The sequence below is a fragment of the Eucalyptus grandis genome, chromosome 2 (genome assembly GCF_016545825.1).
Source record: "Eucalyptus grandis isolate ANBG69807.140 chromosome 2, ASM1654582v1, whole genome shotgun sequence".
Taxonomy (NCBI): domain Eukaryota; kingdom Viridiplantae; phylum Streptophyta; class Magnoliopsida; order Myrtales; family Myrtaceae; genus Eucalyptus; species Eucalyptus grandis.
The window spans coordinates 63,982-81,397 of record NC_052613.1 but is presented as its reverse complement, the minus strand read 5'-3'; the positions used below and the strand labels follow the sequence as shown (position 1 = coordinate 81,397).

At 38.3% G+C, this 17,416-nt stretch overlaps 2 protein-coding genes across 3 annotated transcripts; one reads left to right on the top strand and one right to left on the bottom strand.

Annotated features, from left to right (window-relative positions):
* Positions 1 to 2,407: 2,407 nt before the first annotated feature.
* On the top strand, positions 2,408 to 7,704 carry LOC104416560 (RNA pseudouridine synthase 7). Of its 2 annotated transcripts, XM_039307361.1 has the most exons (12): positions 2,408 to 2,549; positions 2,651 to 2,694; positions 2,770 to 2,847; positions 2,970 to 3,070; positions 3,198 to 3,285; positions 3,707 to 3,785; positions 3,979 to 4,061; positions 4,755 to 4,820; positions 5,263 to 5,319; positions 5,439 to 5,564; positions 6,062 to 6,290; positions 7,062 to 7,704. In XM_039307361.1, exons 1-11 carry the CDS (start codon positions 2,486 to 2,488, stop codon positions 6,236 to 6,238), a joined length of 963 nt encoding a protein of 320 aa, XP_039163295.1. In that variant the 5' UTR covers positions 2,408 to 2,485; the 3' UTR covers positions 6,239 to 6,290; positions 7,062 to 7,704. The 2 variants fall into 2 exon arrangements, with proteins under 2 accessions (XP_039163295.1, XP_039163296.1); XM_039307362.1 differs by lacking the exon at positions 7,062 to 7,704 and having other exon boundaries at positions 2,409 to 2,549; positions 6,144 to 6,281.
* A 638-nt stretch (positions 7,705 to 8,342) lies between these two features.
* Positions 8,343 to 10,276, bottom strand: LOC104434207 (bidirectional sugar transporter SWEET14). Its single transcript, XM_018865935.2, has 6 exons — positions 10,230 to 10,276; positions 9,783 to 9,821; positions 9,465 to 9,672; positions 9,225 to 9,386; positions 8,699 to 8,818; positions 8,343 to 8,609 (listed from the first exon to the last, which is right to left on the bottom strand). Exons 1-6 carry the CDS (start codon positions 10,274 to 10,276, stop codon positions 8,343 to 8,345), a joined length of 843 nt encoding a protein of 280 aa, XP_018721480.2.
* Between the last annotated feature and the right edge of the window lie 7,140 nt (positions 10,277 to 17,416).

The window sequence follows — 17,416 nt, the reverse complement described above, 5'->3', positions numbered from 1 at the left end:
GTAATAAGCTGAGTAGGATTCTGGAATGTGGATTCTATCCTATTCAACTGTTTTCCTATGGTTACTAAATGTTGATTAGTAAAATTGTTTTGTTCAATAACTTTGTGGGTGTAGAGAGAGTCTCCTTTGTCTGGAAGTCTAAAAGGAGTGGTTGTAACCTCGCTATCTCCATGCTGTATTTTTATTCTCCTAAGGGGTGGATGATTGGATTCTATGGTTTCACCATTATCAAGTTTCCACTTATAATGATGATCTAAAACAAATATTTCTTTTGGCTCAAGGAATTGTTCTTCTAGCCAATCAAAGAAAAATATATGGACTTCATATTCATATATGTAGTCGTAATATTTTTGTTTGATGTCTTTTGCTTTATCAGCAAAGGTTTTGAAGAACCATTCTCGATTTGTTTGTTGTTTTCAGAATTAAATTCTTTATTAAGAAAAGCTTTGTTAGGCTCAAAATGTTTTCTAAAACATTAAGCTCGGCATCTATCATTTGCGAATAAGTAGGAGAATGATGAGGAGAATCTGTATTTTCTAGAACTGGTTCAGGCTGATTTTGTTGATAAACAGGCCTGGAAATCCCTAATCTATTATCTAAACCACTAATTTCCGGTTCAGGAGGTGTCTCATGATTACTTCTACTAGTGGAAGGGGGTAAAAGTGTTGTATCGTGTGTGGGAGTGTCCCTATGCATACTAGGAGGAGGAGTGTTTCTATGAGTACTCGGAGGGATGGTGATTATAGGAGGAAGGTTGGGATTAAGATCTACGGACCTCGTATAGGAATTATGAAAAGAAGGACTGGATCGTGAATCGAATGATCTTCTAGGAAATCTAATGGTCACTCTTCCTTCTGGATGTTGAATGACATTAGTAGGATCTGTATTTTGAACAACTTGTTGGGGAATTTGGTTTTCTAATTCTCATTGTTCTGGTAAAGTAACTTGGTTCCAATTAATAGACCTAGGAATTGTTGTATTTGCTCTAGAAATGTCAGTTTGAAGAAGAAGTGTTTCTCCTCGAGGACTATGTTTGAAAGCATTTTCTCCAAAAGCGGAGGACATGGCTTTATAATGAATTCTATAGACAAGGGCTAAAGGAATAGATCCATCTGCTACTTTATAATTATGGGTTTTGATTTGGAGTGTTAGAGCTCTAAGAATGTTCCTATCTTTGAGGGAAACGGAGAAATTGGGATAACAGTCAAAATGTATAGGTCCTTTGCAGAGACTTGTCTCTACAGTACCTAGAATGGACTCGTCATAATTTAAGAGACGTGAATCTCTTAAAACTAAAAGAATGGAAGTATTAAGACCTTCTTTAGTGAGAGGTTTGACCCCTACTTGGACTAATCCTATATGAATGTAATTATATTTTTGTTTATGCTTTTGAATGGACTCTTTGTTTAAAAGATGTATTTTTTCATAGGAATTAGAAAGAGGAACATCTCTTTCTTTGGTGGATATGACATAATCAGATTTTTTGAAAAATTTCAATTTTGATTGTTTGTATATTTCCTTAAGCTGTATTTTAGGAATTTCCCAATTCTCTATAGATTTGTTGAAATCTTCTATCCTTACTTCTTCTCTATGTATAGGACTTGGATCTGAGTCCATTTGTGATAGAGAACTAGAGGAAGATGTAGATCTTCTATGTAAACTCATACTTAAGATCGGAACTATTCCTTCTTCAGAACCGTTACAGAGCTAAACCAACGGTCTAACAGCCACTCAGGGTCTTACGGCCTGGACCACTCTGTAGAAACAAGAAGGATGCCAACGAATGGCTCTCGATCTATGTGTATATATATATATATTTGGTGACCCAGGGAATCCGCGCACCATACCAACACGGACAGCCCGAAAGGCTCGGGATAACGGGGAATAAATCCTGGGGGTAACACGTGCTAGCCACCACACACGTGCCACCAGGTAAGTCACTTTGCGACGCCCGGGAATCGAACTCATCCCCTTGCGTTAGGAGGAGAAGCTCGCCGCCAGCAGCGCCACCCAAGTAACAAAAGGTAAAACTCTAAATTTATACACCCGTTAATTGTCACGTGTCATCTAACACAACAATTTGACGATAAAATAAAACGGAAATTAATGGAGAATAAATTTGTTAGTGTACTAATTTGAAATTTTTTATGATAAAAAAATTTGATTTTGGATAAATTTATTATAGATATATCGATTTAATATTTTTCGTGATATCAATCATTTTTAAAAAGATTCTACAAGTTGAGTCGCTAAGGCTATTGAGTTGTTTACTAACAAATCTGAGCTCGATTGAGTGAGCCTAGAAATCAAGCAACTCGATTTGGAGGAGCAGATCAACCTTCTGTCCACGAGGGTAGTTTTCTCCTTTCTGTGCACAAAAAGAAATAAAGAGAGAAAAATCACACCCCCCCGACGATCGTATGGGTAGGAAGTAGGCCGCGAGGGGGAGGGCGAGAGAGAGAGAGGAGAGAGAGAGAGAGGGGAGATGGAGATTGTATGGCAGACGCCGGCGAACCCACCGGAACGTCAAGATTACATTTTCCACAAGGGTAATTGATCGATCGACGAGTCGACGACTATGGAACCCACTGATTGAGATTTGTGAACAAAGTGAAGTTCTGACTGTTGCAGCGACTTTCTTGTGTGCCAGGGAGACGCCTCGTCCGGCCCTACTACTTCGAATTCATCTCTCATGTCCGTCCTTCCCCTCCCTCTCTCCGCAAGCCTCCTGCTTTCAGCCTTCTCATCTCGACTTCTGATGACCCACAGGTCAAGAATCGATGGGCAGGCAAGACCGTCGTTGATTTCTTCGCCCAGGAGTTCAAAGGCAGACCTTACGACTACTATGTACCTCCTTCAATCTCCTCTCTCTCTTCTCTTGATTTTGCGTTTCGGCTATTCCATGCCACCGTTTTCTTGGTCATGGTTCGGTTGTGTTTATGTCTGTACCTGCCCGCTATCGCATTTAGGTGAGCGCTGTTCAATGCGGGCGCATTCGAGTCGACGGAGAGACTGTCCCTGTTTCTTACATCCTCAGACCCTCCCAGAAGATTAGCCACTTTTTGCACAGGTTGCTGTAATTTCCATCGTCCTCAATCGTAGCCACCTTCCTCTTCTTCTGCCTTGTTTCCCTCCTTCCGTTTGCTGCTTTTAGCTTCATTTGTCTAGCTGCTTGATTGATGCGGCAAAGGTTGTAGGCATGAACCTCCTGTGATGGCCTCTGACGTCACTGTGCTTGTTGAAGAGCCCGACGTTGTGACTGTCTGCAAGCCCGCTTCTGTCCCGGTGAGTCGCCCGCTATTCGCTGATGTTTTGTCCCTGCTAATTGCTGATGAGTGAGCATACTAGTCTCTGTGCTCCTCCGTGCCTCTGTCACGTTGGGATATTGCATTCTGCCCTTCCTTTGGCATAGATGAGGATGTGAAAGAGTGTTCTGTTGTACTTTATAACTCGTCAAGTGGTCTCGAGAATGATCTTTACTGCTCTAATAGTGTTGATATCCACTGCAACGAACTGCTATATTCTTTTTATGTGAATTGGGTCTGTTACAGGAGATCTGTTGCGTTCAATTTTAATCTCTTGCTTTGCTTTTCGATCTGAAAGTCTTTACATGCGATCTCGCCTACAGGAGATTGAATCACTTGTATGGACTCATCTCTACTTCTTTAGCATTGCATTTAATGTGACTTCTTCCACTTATTTTTAGGTGCACCCTTGTGGCCAGTATCGCAAGAATACCGTCGTCGGCATACTTCAAGCTGAGCATGGATTGGCCCCTTTGTTTCGTATCCATGCAGAGCCCTTTGAAAGCATCTTCATAATCATGCAAGGACAATTAATTTCATGGGTTTTGATGTTCTTATATGATCAACTGCTATTTACCTTTCTCTAAAATGACATTCTGGTTATCCAGCGATGTCGTATTTGTTGCTTTTCCTCTAGAAACTCTGGCTACACGTCTTTTCTTTGACATGATAGCGGTTCATAGATTGGATCGCCTTGTCTCAGGGCTCCTTATCTTGGCCCGAAATGCCACGAAAGCTGATCTTTTCAGGCAACAGGTGAGAGTCACTTTGCAGTTTTGGCAAATTTAATTTGAGTGGTGACCATTTATCTTTGTGGCATGTTGTGATCATGTTTTTACAACGACCAACACCAAAGTGATCACTTTTTAACCTGCCGCATGATGTCATTTAAGGATTCTATGCTGACCGGGCTCGTCGATGAGCCATCTAGGAGTGAAAAATTAATAAAATATGGCTACGTCAGATTTCTGGGGACCTAAATCGGAGTTGGCTTAAGTGATTGTTTTTTCAAAAAAGCGGCACTTAAATAATACGAAAAAAACTTTTGGCATTAAAGTGAGCGCCATACATAATTTTTGGCACTTCTAGTTTCATTTTCCCTTATTTTATTGGAGAGTAGATTCCTAGGTCCTGCAGGAGAAAATTTCTTCATGTGTGGATAATGCATATAGGCATCCTTATGTATCTAACGCTTGTTTTACTAAAACAATAGATACCCAAGGCTTGAGGCCTTTAGAGTAGTGTTCTGTGGTTTTACTTTAAACTGTCAACTTTTATATCTGTGAACAGTAACGATACGCTGTTACTCCTTGATGCTTATGGCTTTTGCCACAATCTGAAATGCTTCCTGCCATATAACTGTTTGAAGTTGGGATTCATTAGGGACTGAAAATATCATATTATAAATAGACAAAATGGTGTGATTGTTTGGGAACTTAATTATTGCAGATTGAAGGTGGAATGTTGCAGAAACAGTATATTGCAAAGGTGGTTGGGACATTTCCAGAGAAAGAGGTATGCTTTTATAAGTTGGTAAGGAAGAGTACAGTGCAAAAAAGGAAGTAGCAAGCTAGACATATATAAGGGCCCTTTTGTTCCTGTTAAGATCTAGTCACATTAACACATGGCAACCAGAGCAGGGTTTGATATTTCACATTAACAAGTATCCACTTCCTATCAATAATAGATTATGTCCGGTATGTGTGATTTTTACTTTATTCTATTCTTTGCCCTGCATGATTAGATTGTTTTGCCATGCCACAGAAAGACACTCATAATTCTGAAAAGTTCACCTACAACTTGTTTTAATTAATTCAAGAAATCTTAGTTTTAATCCCACTGAAATTCAGCTCACTATTCTTGGATACAGGGCATTACAGTTTGAGTTGCAAGTGAAAGCATAAGCAATATTTCTCCACTGATCCTGTAACATATAATCGTTTCTTTTTTCCTTCAGCTGCTAGTTGATATTAGCATATATTATAATCATCGAGAAGGAAGAAGCACGGTTGAGGTGAGTTTTATTTAATTGTCAGTGTCTGTCCTGAAAGAGCTAAAGATTGGTGTAGATAAGTATCTCATTGCTTCATTAAGTAGGAAAACTCAGTCCCAATGTCCAATTTGGTTGGGCAGGCCGGTGACTCTTGTCGAGATACACCTACAAAAGGAAAGACTGCTTCTACAAAATTTACAAGGATTAGCAGCAATGGGACTCACAGTATTGTCTTGTGTGAACCAGTTACCGGACGGACTCATCAAGTAAGGATCTCTAGAAGCTATGTGAAATGAGACAATGTTAAGCATATGAAAAGAACAGGAAATCTCTTCAGTTCCTTAATAGAGGCTGCGCGCTTGCATGGATGCATGTTTTGCTTTTCATAGTATTTGCATCATGTGATAGCTATTTGCTCAGCCTGGTCCTTTTTGGGCAGCTTTGGGTTATGATGAGCTTCTCCTCATTTCTAACGTATACACCTTCTCGTTTGCTTGTTTATGTAAAGAATTTGGAATGATCCGGATGTATTTGCCTTTTTCTGATCTCTAGCTATATCATTTTCTTTTTTGAGCTATGTCCATATTATTATGTGTATGTGCCTTCCATCTTTTCTTATTTCGGCTGAACCATTATGGGCCTTCATTGGAATGATAGATATAAGGGGCCTTTAGGACTATTTTCTTTCCTTATCATTCGGTTTTAAATGTCTTCAATGTTTAATGCTCTCCCTCCCTGCTCTCTTCACTTTGCTGTGGTGTAGATAAGAGTTCACTTGCAGCATACAGGACATCCAATTGCCAACGACATGCTTTACCTGTCTGAATATGTTGATAATCGCACAGATGTAGGGATGAGTGCCGATAGAGCTGCTGGCAAATCATTGATTCCAGAAACAAATAATATGTATGTTGATGATTGTGAAGAGACTTGCAGCTGAAATTTCAGCATTGATCCCATGTGCACCAATGTCCAAATTTGGCTCCAACAGGGTAATGACGATTATTTTCTCTTTTCTGGTTTAATTGCTGTTTTATTCTCTGAACTTGTGATTTTCTAATTTGATCCTCAAACTGAATGATTAAAAAAGGAAACTGGCAGGTTTTCTTTAGCTAAATTGGAACCATATTGGTAGAGATAATCCCCTGCAGTAGGCATTTTACAGTTTGTTAACAAAAATATAAAATGATAAATAAATAATAATAATAAAAGAGACACAGAGAAACATTTGTAATTCGATCTGGTAACTCCCCTGGTTTCAGCATAAGTAAAACTTAAAATCATAAAAAAATGACAAGTTTGGGGGGCTAAAATGATGGTTCCTATTCATTTGATGGTACAAGGTAAGATTCTGATTATAGATGGCTAAGCATAAACTCAAGGAGGTAACTTTTATTTTGACGAGGTGATATTCTGAAGGGAATCCTCTGTTTAGGTGCTCTTGTCTTACTCATGACACCATACATGCTATTGACCGTACAGGCTTTTATGATGTGTCATGTGATAAAGATGGCAAGAGACCTTAGAAAAGGGGTCTATGAAGGCGATTTTTGAATTTTTCCCCTCTTGATATTTGGGTTAAAAGCATTTAGGATTTGGTCTTTCTCTTTTGCTTGCGTCAGTATTGTAAATGATCTATCTGATTCTATAGGGGATTTGCTTGTGTACCAGATACAAAGATTTTCATCACATCTTTTAGTCCTTCCCATATTTTGACACTTTTTTCTTTTATTTCTCTTCTGTGATCAATTCTTGAATGTCAGATATGAGGAGCATGAAGAGGGGTTATGGCTACATTGCATAAGATACTCTGGACCTGGATGGAAATATGAGTGCCCATATCCAGGTTGGGCATTTTTGAGCTAAAGGAGAAGCCCGTGAGATGGGGCTCTTTTTTATTGTTTCTCTTTTTTGAAGGGTGATAAAGTGCTAATACCACCATGAAAAGGGGTGGTTCTCCATTTGATTGATTCCAGTGCATATTATGCATTTGCCACTGTTGAACGGGGAAACATGTGTTGACACTTCAACTCATGTGATTTAGCCTCGATGTTGTGTATGTTTCTAGTGTTCTGATTGAAGGTGTCTCTTGGCTGCAGCATGTTCCACCTTCATTAAAATATGCGAAAGGTGGAATTAAGGTCTGGGGGGCTTATTTCCAGATTCTTGCCACTTTTCATTTATTTCTAAGCTGCACTTGTTCGTATCATTGCCATAGCCAGGCAACAAACATACAGTACATTTAGCCAGACTAGTCCTGTTTAGTAGATTAGACAAGCCATTGGAGATCATTTATTTATGATCTTTACAAGACGTGATGCTTTTTCCCTCCTAGTAAAGCTGTTGTGACTCTGGGCGTGAATTTGGGATCTAGAACTTTGTATCTGATGCGCCACTTTTGTTGTCTGTCCATCCATCCGAGCTACTACTTTTGTCTCGAAACTGCGATCCTCATATACCTCTCTGCTGTATCAGAGGTGCTGGGGCTTCAAACCGACATACTTTTAGATGTCCTTTGGATGTTTTGTCTTACCATATGGGTCTACTTCATGCCTTTCTTCTTTTTAGCGTCTGATATGGAGAATAACCTTGGCCCACTTGATTTACGAACTAAGATAGCATTTTCTTTTTTAATTGCTTTAGTGATCTCCAACATAGACCGAAAAAGTTCCAGAATATGCTTCCGTTGAGTTGAGCACTGATTGTTTATGAAGTAAGAACGCACCAAAAGTTGTCTTGGAATGGACTGATGGGGTTTCTACTGTAGCCCAAGGAAAATAACATTTACGTCCTCCTGGGTGTTAAACAACGGTGCAATGCGCGGTATTAATGTAACTTTTTTGCTTAATATCAACTAATAAATTAACTGGTAAGTACAAATAGGTGATACATGCAGACCTGGATTCCTGTTTTTTTTTTTTTTTTTTTGTGGTGCGAGAGAGCAGATAATTGACTAAACGACACAAGTATCCTTGTTCATAACATTAGGCATGGTACCACCCAGGATATTGCAAAGGGTAAAACTTTTGTGCAAGAGCTGCAATTCATGCCTTGATTGTCTCGGAAGGCATCTCGACGATTTGTTCATCTTCGCCGACGCCATCTTTGAGGACGTCCTTCAATTGTGTAGGTAACACTGGTTTATTTTCTGGACACGCGGCTGCGCTCAGCTTCATGACGTCAATGATCTCTTCCCTTGGTTCCTGCTGCTGGGAATTACGCTCCACTTCCACTGTGTTTGCGTTCTTCTTGTATATTGCGTAAAGTACCATCTGAATTACTCCCAATACAAATCCTAACACGTTTGGCACCTATGTCGTGTATAGATACATTAAGCAAATACCAAGCAAGATTTGTTGGAATGAAATAAGGATTGTGGAGTCGATAGGTTTCCACTTACAGCAATGAAGAAGTCTTTAAGGAGAAAGCCATAGAAGAACCACACGATTGCACCCAATGTGAGGAAGATTGATAGAGTTATTGGCATCAACTCCACACTCCTGGTTTTTATGACTTTTTTCTGCCCATCCATATATTTTTGTTCTATTTCAGAATAGTAGCAAGTGCAAAACAGAAGGATGAACGAAATAAAAGCGATCATAATTAAACTATAACAAAATTATTGCATTTGGAAAAGTGATAAAAGTGAGTCCGTCACTTTTTGCTAACATTAAAAAGATGTATATTGCTACCTAGTGATGGTATTAGTGTATGAATATGCAAGTCAATGTGTGTGAATTGTCTATAAATGTATATGCTTCCAAATTTCGTCAGATTTAACTAATTTCTTACCCACTAGTATGCAAAGTGGAGCGACAAATACGCCTAGAGAGAATGTCATGCAAATCCATCCAATAATGTGTGTGAATTATCTATAAATGTACATGCTTCCAAATTTCATTAGATCTAACTAATTTCTCACCCACCAGTATGCAAAGTGGAGCGACAAATACGCGTAGAGAGAATGTCATGCAAATCCATCCAATAATCCATGCACGCTTTGCTCCTTTTGATAGGAAGAAAGTGGTGGAGAGTACCACACCATACCCCAATACGTTCATGATGAGGAAAAGCTTCAAGGTCAACACCTACAAAATTACCGTCTATTTAGTTAAGCCTAAAAGAATACCAACTCGTTCATCCGCTTTCTTAACAACAAGGAATACCTTATCATTCTTCGAGGCATAGATGAGGTAAGCAGCCACATAAGCAGTCTCGATAACACAGCCAATTCCATTGATGGTGATGTGGAGCACATCCTTCTTAACTAGTCCGTAGTATAGTAGAAGCATTGCACTCAAGAGCGACAACACGCGTGGAATTGACTGAACTTCTTGTGTCGATTTGCTCTTGTAAATTCCATAGAAAGTGGGCCTGCCACACATACCATCGAACCAAGTAGCTTAGTATGACCGGAATAGCTTACTATTATTTTATCTCAGTTTTTGTACTGTAAGTGAACAAAGGCAGATGATAAAACTTACAGAGGAGCAAGAAAGGTCATGAGGGAAACGATGTTGCCAGCAAAACAATTAAAAGAAGTCAAAAAGTTATCTTCTTTCAGGGTAAGTTGCTGGACTCGTGCTCAAAGTTCTTGTTTCTTTTACCAAAGCAATGGCAATCAATGCCAAGGATTTATGAAGTGTCATTGGCAACTTGTCGTAACTTAGCTAGTATGAAGGCCCTGATTCCCTAAAGGCATTGTTATTCTACTCGCATGTTCGAGACCAACAGTCCCTTGTCTAACTCTTGTACAAATGAAGTGAAGGAAGAAAACCTTGGCTTGCCAACCAGCTCAATATTCACTTAAAAGATTGAGAAGGGGTGCATGCAACCATGATGAGTAGGGCGTATTTTAAAAGTAGCTTTAGGAAATATTGACGATGAAGATCAAGAGTTAGTAGGAGGAGGTTGAGAGCGAGTACCCACCCAGAATGCCGAAAGCAAAAGCCACTGTGGGTACGTGGTGTGTGGCCATCTCTGTCAAGGACGCACGTACAAAATGCTTGCCTTCTGTATTATGCCTAATAAATCACTTCACACAAACTTCCTTGATCTCACTCCCTACCTTCTCTAGATGCTCTCTATCTCATAATGGGTGTAATCTCGAATTAGGCTTCTTGAGAATGGAGAGGACAGGCGGAGGGGAAGGGTATATATAGCCGAATTCTGTCAACTTGCATGGGGAACAGTCGAGCAGTACGGTACAACGTTGAGAAAGAATGAATGGGATGATTCCTTTCCAGTTGTTCCCATTCACAGACTGATCCACTTTCTTTTTGCCTACGTTAACGCGATCCGAACACCTTTCTTCCTCTGATTCTGCATTTGGCCGCATTTAGCCGAATCTAGATTGCACCTACGAACGAGCAAAGCACCCTCTCTCTGTCGCTCCCCGCTGTATCAAGTCCAAGTACATTTCGCAAATCCTCCCGCTCGGGTCCCACCACCCCTCCTTTCTGATGTGTCGTCCACCAACTGGTACTTTGAGGATTACAACTCATATTTTAGTAACACGGATGACTTCCAATTTCCCTTCTCCTCCCGTTCCTAACCACCCAAAATTCTCTCTCTCTCTCTCTCTCTCTCTCTCTCTAATCAGCCCTTTTAGTGTTCTACCGTAAGCCAAATCTCTCAATCATTAGTCGTAACGGAGTGTAACCACATCATATAAAATATCTGTTACAACAACATATATGGAGCTAGCCATTGAAATCAACCGAGTGTTGCAAGATTGTGATTATTTAAATAAGTGAGGTCCATACTAAAGTGGTAACCTCATTACGCTAGGTACCTCTTTGTATCAAGATTTGAGTTCCACCTTGATTGGAAGAAGAGAACTCTTGCTAGGTATTCCTTAACCTTTGAACTCAACTAAAAAAGAATAGGAAGCATTTGTCATTTTCTTCTCCTCGGGAGGAATAAGCACAGCGCAACTGCAAGAGAATACGCATAGTTTTTTTCAAGTAATTATTTGATTTAAGAGAACCCTAGATATTTATCTACTAGCAATGCCAGGAATTTTAAAAACCTTGTTAGCTGTTACAATGCTTATTCATAGATTTGGAAGCATCATATTGAACGCTTAAACAAGGGGAAAATTATCAAAAAAATCCCAAACCTATTACACTTGTGTCAATTTAGTTATAAACATTTCAATTGTGTCAATTTAATTTTAAAATTTCTAAGAATTTGCCAATTTAGTGAAATGAGACAATGTTTAGCGTATGGAAAGAACAGGAAATCTCTTCAGTTTCTTAATAGAGGCTGCGCGCTTGCATGGATGCATGTTTTGCTTTTCATAGTATTTGCATCATGTGATAGCTGTTTGCTCTTTTTGGGAAGCTTTGGGTTATGATGGGCTTCTCCTCATTTCTAACGTATACACCTTCTTGTTTGCCTGTTTATGTAAAGAATTCGGGATGATCAGGACGTATTTGCCTTTTTCTGATCTCTAGCTATATCATTTTCTTTTTTGAGCAATGTCCATATTATTAGGTGTATGTGCCTTCCATCTTTTCTTATTTCGGCTGAACAGTTATGGGTCTTCATTGGTGTCGCGACCTATTTTTCGGGTGCACCACCTAAAACTAGGTTAATGGACTACTAAGTCTTTAAACTTAGCTCGGGCTCTCCCAAGCTCATACCAATTCACGACTTAATATTCAAATATTTAACATGCAAGAGTTATTAACTAGGAGTCGCCACTAATCGGTTTATGGTAGATCGATTAGACACCTAAGTAAAATAAAAGGAGATTTATTTTACTCCTACGAACCAGAGACTAAAGGTACGGGGACTTGGTTACACTAGAATTTTCTAATGCCCTTTCGGTACCATTTCTTTTTAATTTCAAAAAAAAAATTTCAAGCAGCTTTGATTTATTTTAAGCTAAATTACTATCATGCAAATGGTGACCATACGGGTGCTCATCCATTATTAAAACATTCAAATAAAAAATAATAAATTGCATCACACAAAGCAAGCAATCATTTTTTTTTTTTTGGGTTTTCTTAAAAATTAGAATTCTTTTATGAAAATGCATTTTTAAACTAAATGACTCAATCTTATTAATATGCAAATTTTAATTAAATGGGCCTATTATGCAAACTAATTATTATGCACCTCATGACCTAACTTCACTAATTAACAAGTTTTGATTAAATAATCCTATTATGCAAACTAGTTAACATGCACCTAGTATTTTGGATTTTTTTTTATTGAAATTCAGAATTTATAAAGATCCTAATTAATATATCTAAAAAGGGATAATTTTCTAATTTATTCTAGGGATTAATTTGACTTAAACCCTATCCTATCTTAGAAACCTATTGTTTAATTATTTTATTTTATTTTATTTTATTTTATTTTAAAAAGAGGATGAGAATATGAAAATGTGCCAATTATATCTAAGGCTCTAAAAAGGCTATTTAAGTCTAATCCTAACTTTTTTTTTTTTTAAAAAAAATATCTAAAAATGCAGTCCTAAAAATATTATCTAAAAATGCAATCCTAGAAATATAATCCTAAAAATTTGATTAATTAAACCTACGTGTCTAATTTATTAAGGGTTAATACCCTAAAAAATCATAAATTGGTACACTTGTGACAAATTTACCCCAAACTATTTTTTTGACCATGAAAAACTCCAAACTGGTACACTGTGACAAATTTACCCCAAACTCGTACACTTGTGATAAATTCACCCTCTGTTAATTTTCGTTAAATTTTACTATCAAATTATTAAGTTAAATGACATGTGATAGTTAATTAATATATCAATTTAGGATTTTAAGCTCCGTTTGTCACAGTTTACAATTTTTGTAATTTTTTTGTGGTATTAATCCAATTTATGAGATGGTATATTTGTCACAAATTTACCAGTTTATGATTTTTTATTGTCGAATAAATTAGTTTGGGGTAAATTTGTCATAAATATACCGGTTTATGATTTTTAACAGTCAATCGGGGTAAATTTGTCAAAGGTGTACCAATTTGGGGTTTTTCATGGTAAAAAAAATAGTTTGGGGTAAATTTGTCACAAGTGTACCAGTTTGGGGTTTTTTAGGGTATTAACCAATTTATTAAACATATATGTCCTATATGCTCAATCAAGATTTTGATTTTTTTATTTATTTTTTATTTAGATTTTTTTAGCTTTTTTTTAAAGATAGGTAATTATTAAATCTAAACTATCAACAAAATCAAGCAAAGAAGGATTAAAATAATCGAAAAAATAACATGTTGTCTCACATGTCAAGTTAACGGTTATTCTAACCCTAATTATCACAACAAAGAGATCAAAATAATTACAAATCTCGATCCGAAGTCTTACGGACAAAATTAAATAATTATTGTGATTTAACAATTAAAATCTCACTAAAAAGCCCAACAATTAAAATAATTAAAAAAAATGATCCAATGTCTCTCGGATCAAATTAATAATTATAATAATTCCAGACAAAATCCCTGTAAATAATGCCTACAAAAATTACAGATATTAACATCCAATATTACAAATTAAATACCTAAGCTGAAAATGTTATCAAATGAAATAAACAAAAATAACATAACAAATAAAATAAACTAAATTATAAAGAAAGTAAAAAGTAAAAGTAAAAAGTAAAAAGTAAAAATAATAAAAACTACCTAGGTAAGTAAAGGAGACAGAGGGTGACGCCGGAGGGAGGCAGGCGGTTGGCTGGCGACGTTGGGACTCCGGCGAGGGGTGAACAGCGCCGGGACTGCTGGTCGTCGGTGGCGGCGGTGCACGGGCTCCAGTGGTGCTGGAGTCACAATCTGCAGCGGCGGGAAAGGGTGATCGCGGTCCGGTGCGGGCGGAGGCGGATCGTGGGCGAGCAGTGGAGGCGAGTTGCAAGTCGCTCAGGCTCGGGAGCAACGCGGTGGTGAACGGTGAGAGCTCGGCTTCCGCGGAGCGGCGGTGGAGCGGAGCAGGCCTCGGGCTTCGGAGGCGCGGCGTCGGGTGCGCAGGCACGGCGTCCGGTGAGCGGAGACGGGCGGCGAAGGCACCGGGTGCTGGGCTGAGGCGAGCAGCGCGGTGGTGCAGCGAGGTCAGGAGCGGCAGGCTTCGGAGCTCCGGCGTCGGACTGGACAGCAGCAGGTCACGGGTGCAGAGGCGCGGCAGTGGGCGTCGATCCGGGTAGCAGGGATCAGCAAAGCAGCAAAAAGAACCCCTGGAGAAGATGAACAGTAGGGGTCTTGTCACTTGTTTTTTTTTCTTTTTCCCTCTTCACCCTCACGTCCACTCCTTGTAGCACTCTTTTGACTTTTTCTTTCGCAGACAAACGAATTCTTTCTTTAAACTCTTGAATTTTCAACTCCCAATCAATCGAAGGAGCAAGCCCCAAAAATTCCACACGAATTTTGCTCTCCAAAATGATGTTGTTCGCCGGTATAGCTTTTGTATACCTTGTGTCCAGCAATGTCCTTCATAAGCCAACCAATTACTTGCGAGGCCTTCACTATCTTGGGGTCGCCGGATAGTAACCAATCAAAAGTATCTTTTGTTACAATATCTCCCATTACCAAAAACGCTGTCACAAACACCAATTGACTACCATTGCTTATTAATCCAACAGGGATGTACTCCTCCATCGTGGGTATGTGGTTTTGGTGGAACCATTTGGCTTCAGCCAAGTACATGCTCACTTGAATTTTCATCCGAGAATTCATTATCAAACGTAAAAGCTACATCAATATTTGAGCATTAATGTATTTGATGGACTTAGATATATGACAGCCTTTCATCTTTATCCAAAATCTTAGTATTTTGTTTCAAGTATGCAGAGTAAAAATCCATTTGATTGATGTAACGTCAAATGACTTACCACTTCTTTTGCATAGAATATGCAGTATGATCTTTCTTTTCTAGTCAATTCATTGCCAAGTTCATCATAAAAATCAAGAAGTGTCTTGTAAAAAACTTGCATGCACTTTGGCAATACTTCTTTGGCATCAACATCCCACCTGAGTTCCAATTTTAAAAATATATAACTTGATCCTAATCAACAGTTAGCCAAATTAAAAAAAGTGAATTTAGAATTGGTAAACTGGAAAAAGCCTCAAGCACCAATTGTGCCTCTCAATTGCTTCTGTAAAGAGTTCTAATTCTTCCAATATGCCATAAACATCATAGATGTAGTCGAGGATATAAAGAATGACCATCATTTTGGTTACCATTCCTCTAGCGATCTCATACACTGGCTCGAAATCAATTCCTAACATCCAAACATGCACCTCCCCAAGCCTATCTCTAGTAAATGGAAACTCCATCTCCATATCTATATCCTTCCACCACCTATTGTTTGCCAACAAATCCCATTTAAGGTAAACACATCAATGATGGAATTATAGAAAGTACTTTGGACCTATGATCCAAAGAGCTTAACACTCCTTGACAAGTGCAAATAATTTTTAGTTCAGACTAGATTGCAATTACACTAATCAATCTACGACAATCTGATGTTTTTAGAACATCTAGCTACTTCAGACATGCTATCATGAAGTTCACCTAGTGAGGTTGCCGAGTTCCTTCTGGCGTTACTCTTGCAATGAGTTGAAATCGAGCTTGGCCAAGGAAAGCAAGACTTCATTATGCAAAGGCTCCACTTGGTAGAACTAAATGTAAAGCCTCACTTCTAGTCTTGGCAAACCCTTTTGGATTGGCTGATGTAGGGCATGACTCAGTTGTTTTTTGAGATTAGGGGTTACTTTATTTTTCTTAATTGATTCAAGGTGAGTTATTGTAAAAGCGAGTGCACCATTCAAAATATCATCGCCGTGATAACTTAGATGGCAAGCTTCAAATAGACTTAGCATTCCTTGCACGTCAGTGATGCATTTGCTGAAATTTCCTTTGCTGTCCTTGAACCTATTAAAGATTTCTATATGGCCAAATGGAATATGGAAGAAGATGCCGTGAAAAGCACCATGTTCAATATCTAGATCAATCGGAAATGATGTAAAAATGACATACTAAACAAAGGAATCAGAAGAGAGGACTACTCAACTTTTAAAACAAGAAAATTTGAACAACTCGAAATATGATAATTATATATAGAAATAGGTTAACAAATAAACAAATCAACATCATAGTAAACTAAACATGCTACTGATATTATTTGTTCCCTCTAATCAATCAAATGGATTATCAAGCTATTGTTTGCAGTATAATTTCACAAACTCTTGGATCAATGACATCGAAACATTACATACCACATGAAACAGTGTAACCTTGTTGTTGTAACAATCGAAAGAGGAGCAATAGTGTGTAGGTTGCCGTTGTTATCCCCATAGTGAAACTCGAAATAGCTTCTATGGTTTTGTTCTAGTTGCTCATCTATCTCATGTTCAAAATGGTAAGCAAATTCCAAGCGTTGGATCTGATCAATCAAGTTCTGCAATGGCTTATCCATAGCACCTATCCACATCTTCTTCACTTCTCCTTCCAATCTTTCAATCCGTTCCTCTACTACGCCATCAAAACTCTACAATCAATATAAAATTGAAAGTCCAACAAAAAAATAAATAATGATAATTGAATAAATTGAGTAAGAATGCAAGAAACATATTAGGTTGCCTATGACCCAATTGACCACAATAAATCTGAACTAAAATTACCTAAAGATTATACCGTTAAGACCAGTTTTAGTAGCATTAAAGAAGTTCTTTCTACATTTATCAAGTCATATGTGCATCCCAAAGGTTCTCACAGAAATTATGAATCATGCAAGGAACGACACTTGCTTGGGGTTTCCAATAAACTAGAACTTTTTTTTTTTTTTATATTAAATGTTGCGGGATGATTCTCAACATTCCAAGATTATTCTTTATGCTCTCGGTTTTCATAGGACATAACAGCTGAAAAGTTTTCTAAAAGTAATTTAAGAAAAAGAGTAACTTAAATACTACCGTCGAATTGGAGTCAGAAGCATATTTGAGAAAGTAATCTGCCCATAAGGTTGGATGAAAAATTGCTGACCAGCGTTCAGGGGGAGAAGAAGATGGGACTTCTGAAATCTGAAGAGACATTTCTTTTTTGCTATTTTCTAGATTGAGGTATCTGGCAGACTATAGCTAAAGAACCCTGGAGGGAGGG

Coding starts and splice junctions, on each gene's coding strand:
- LOC104416560 (XM_039307361.1), top strand. CDS start 2,486: ATGGAGATTGTATGGCAGACGCCGGCGAACCCACCGGAACGTCAAGAT. Junction 3,071..3,197: donor ATTAGCCACTTTTTGCACAG/GTTGCTGTAATT, acceptor CAAAGGTTGTAG/GCATGAACCTCCTGTGATGG. Junction 3,786..3,978: donor TGGATTGGCCCCTTTGTTTC/GTATCCATGCAG, acceptor TTGACATGATAG/CGGTTCATAGATTGGATCGC.
- LOC104434207 (XM_018865935.2), bottom strand. CDS start 10,276: ATGGCCACACACCACGTACCCACAGTGGCTTTTGCTTTCGGCATTCT. Junction 9,822..10,229: donor GCTTTTGCTTTCGGCATTCT/GGGTGGGTACTC, acceptor TAATTGTTTTGC/TGGCAACATCGTTTCCCTCA. Junction 8,819..9,224: donor TCGCTCCACTTTGCATACTG/GTGGGTGAGAAA, acceptor ATGGATGGGCAG/AAAAAAGTCATAAAAACCAG.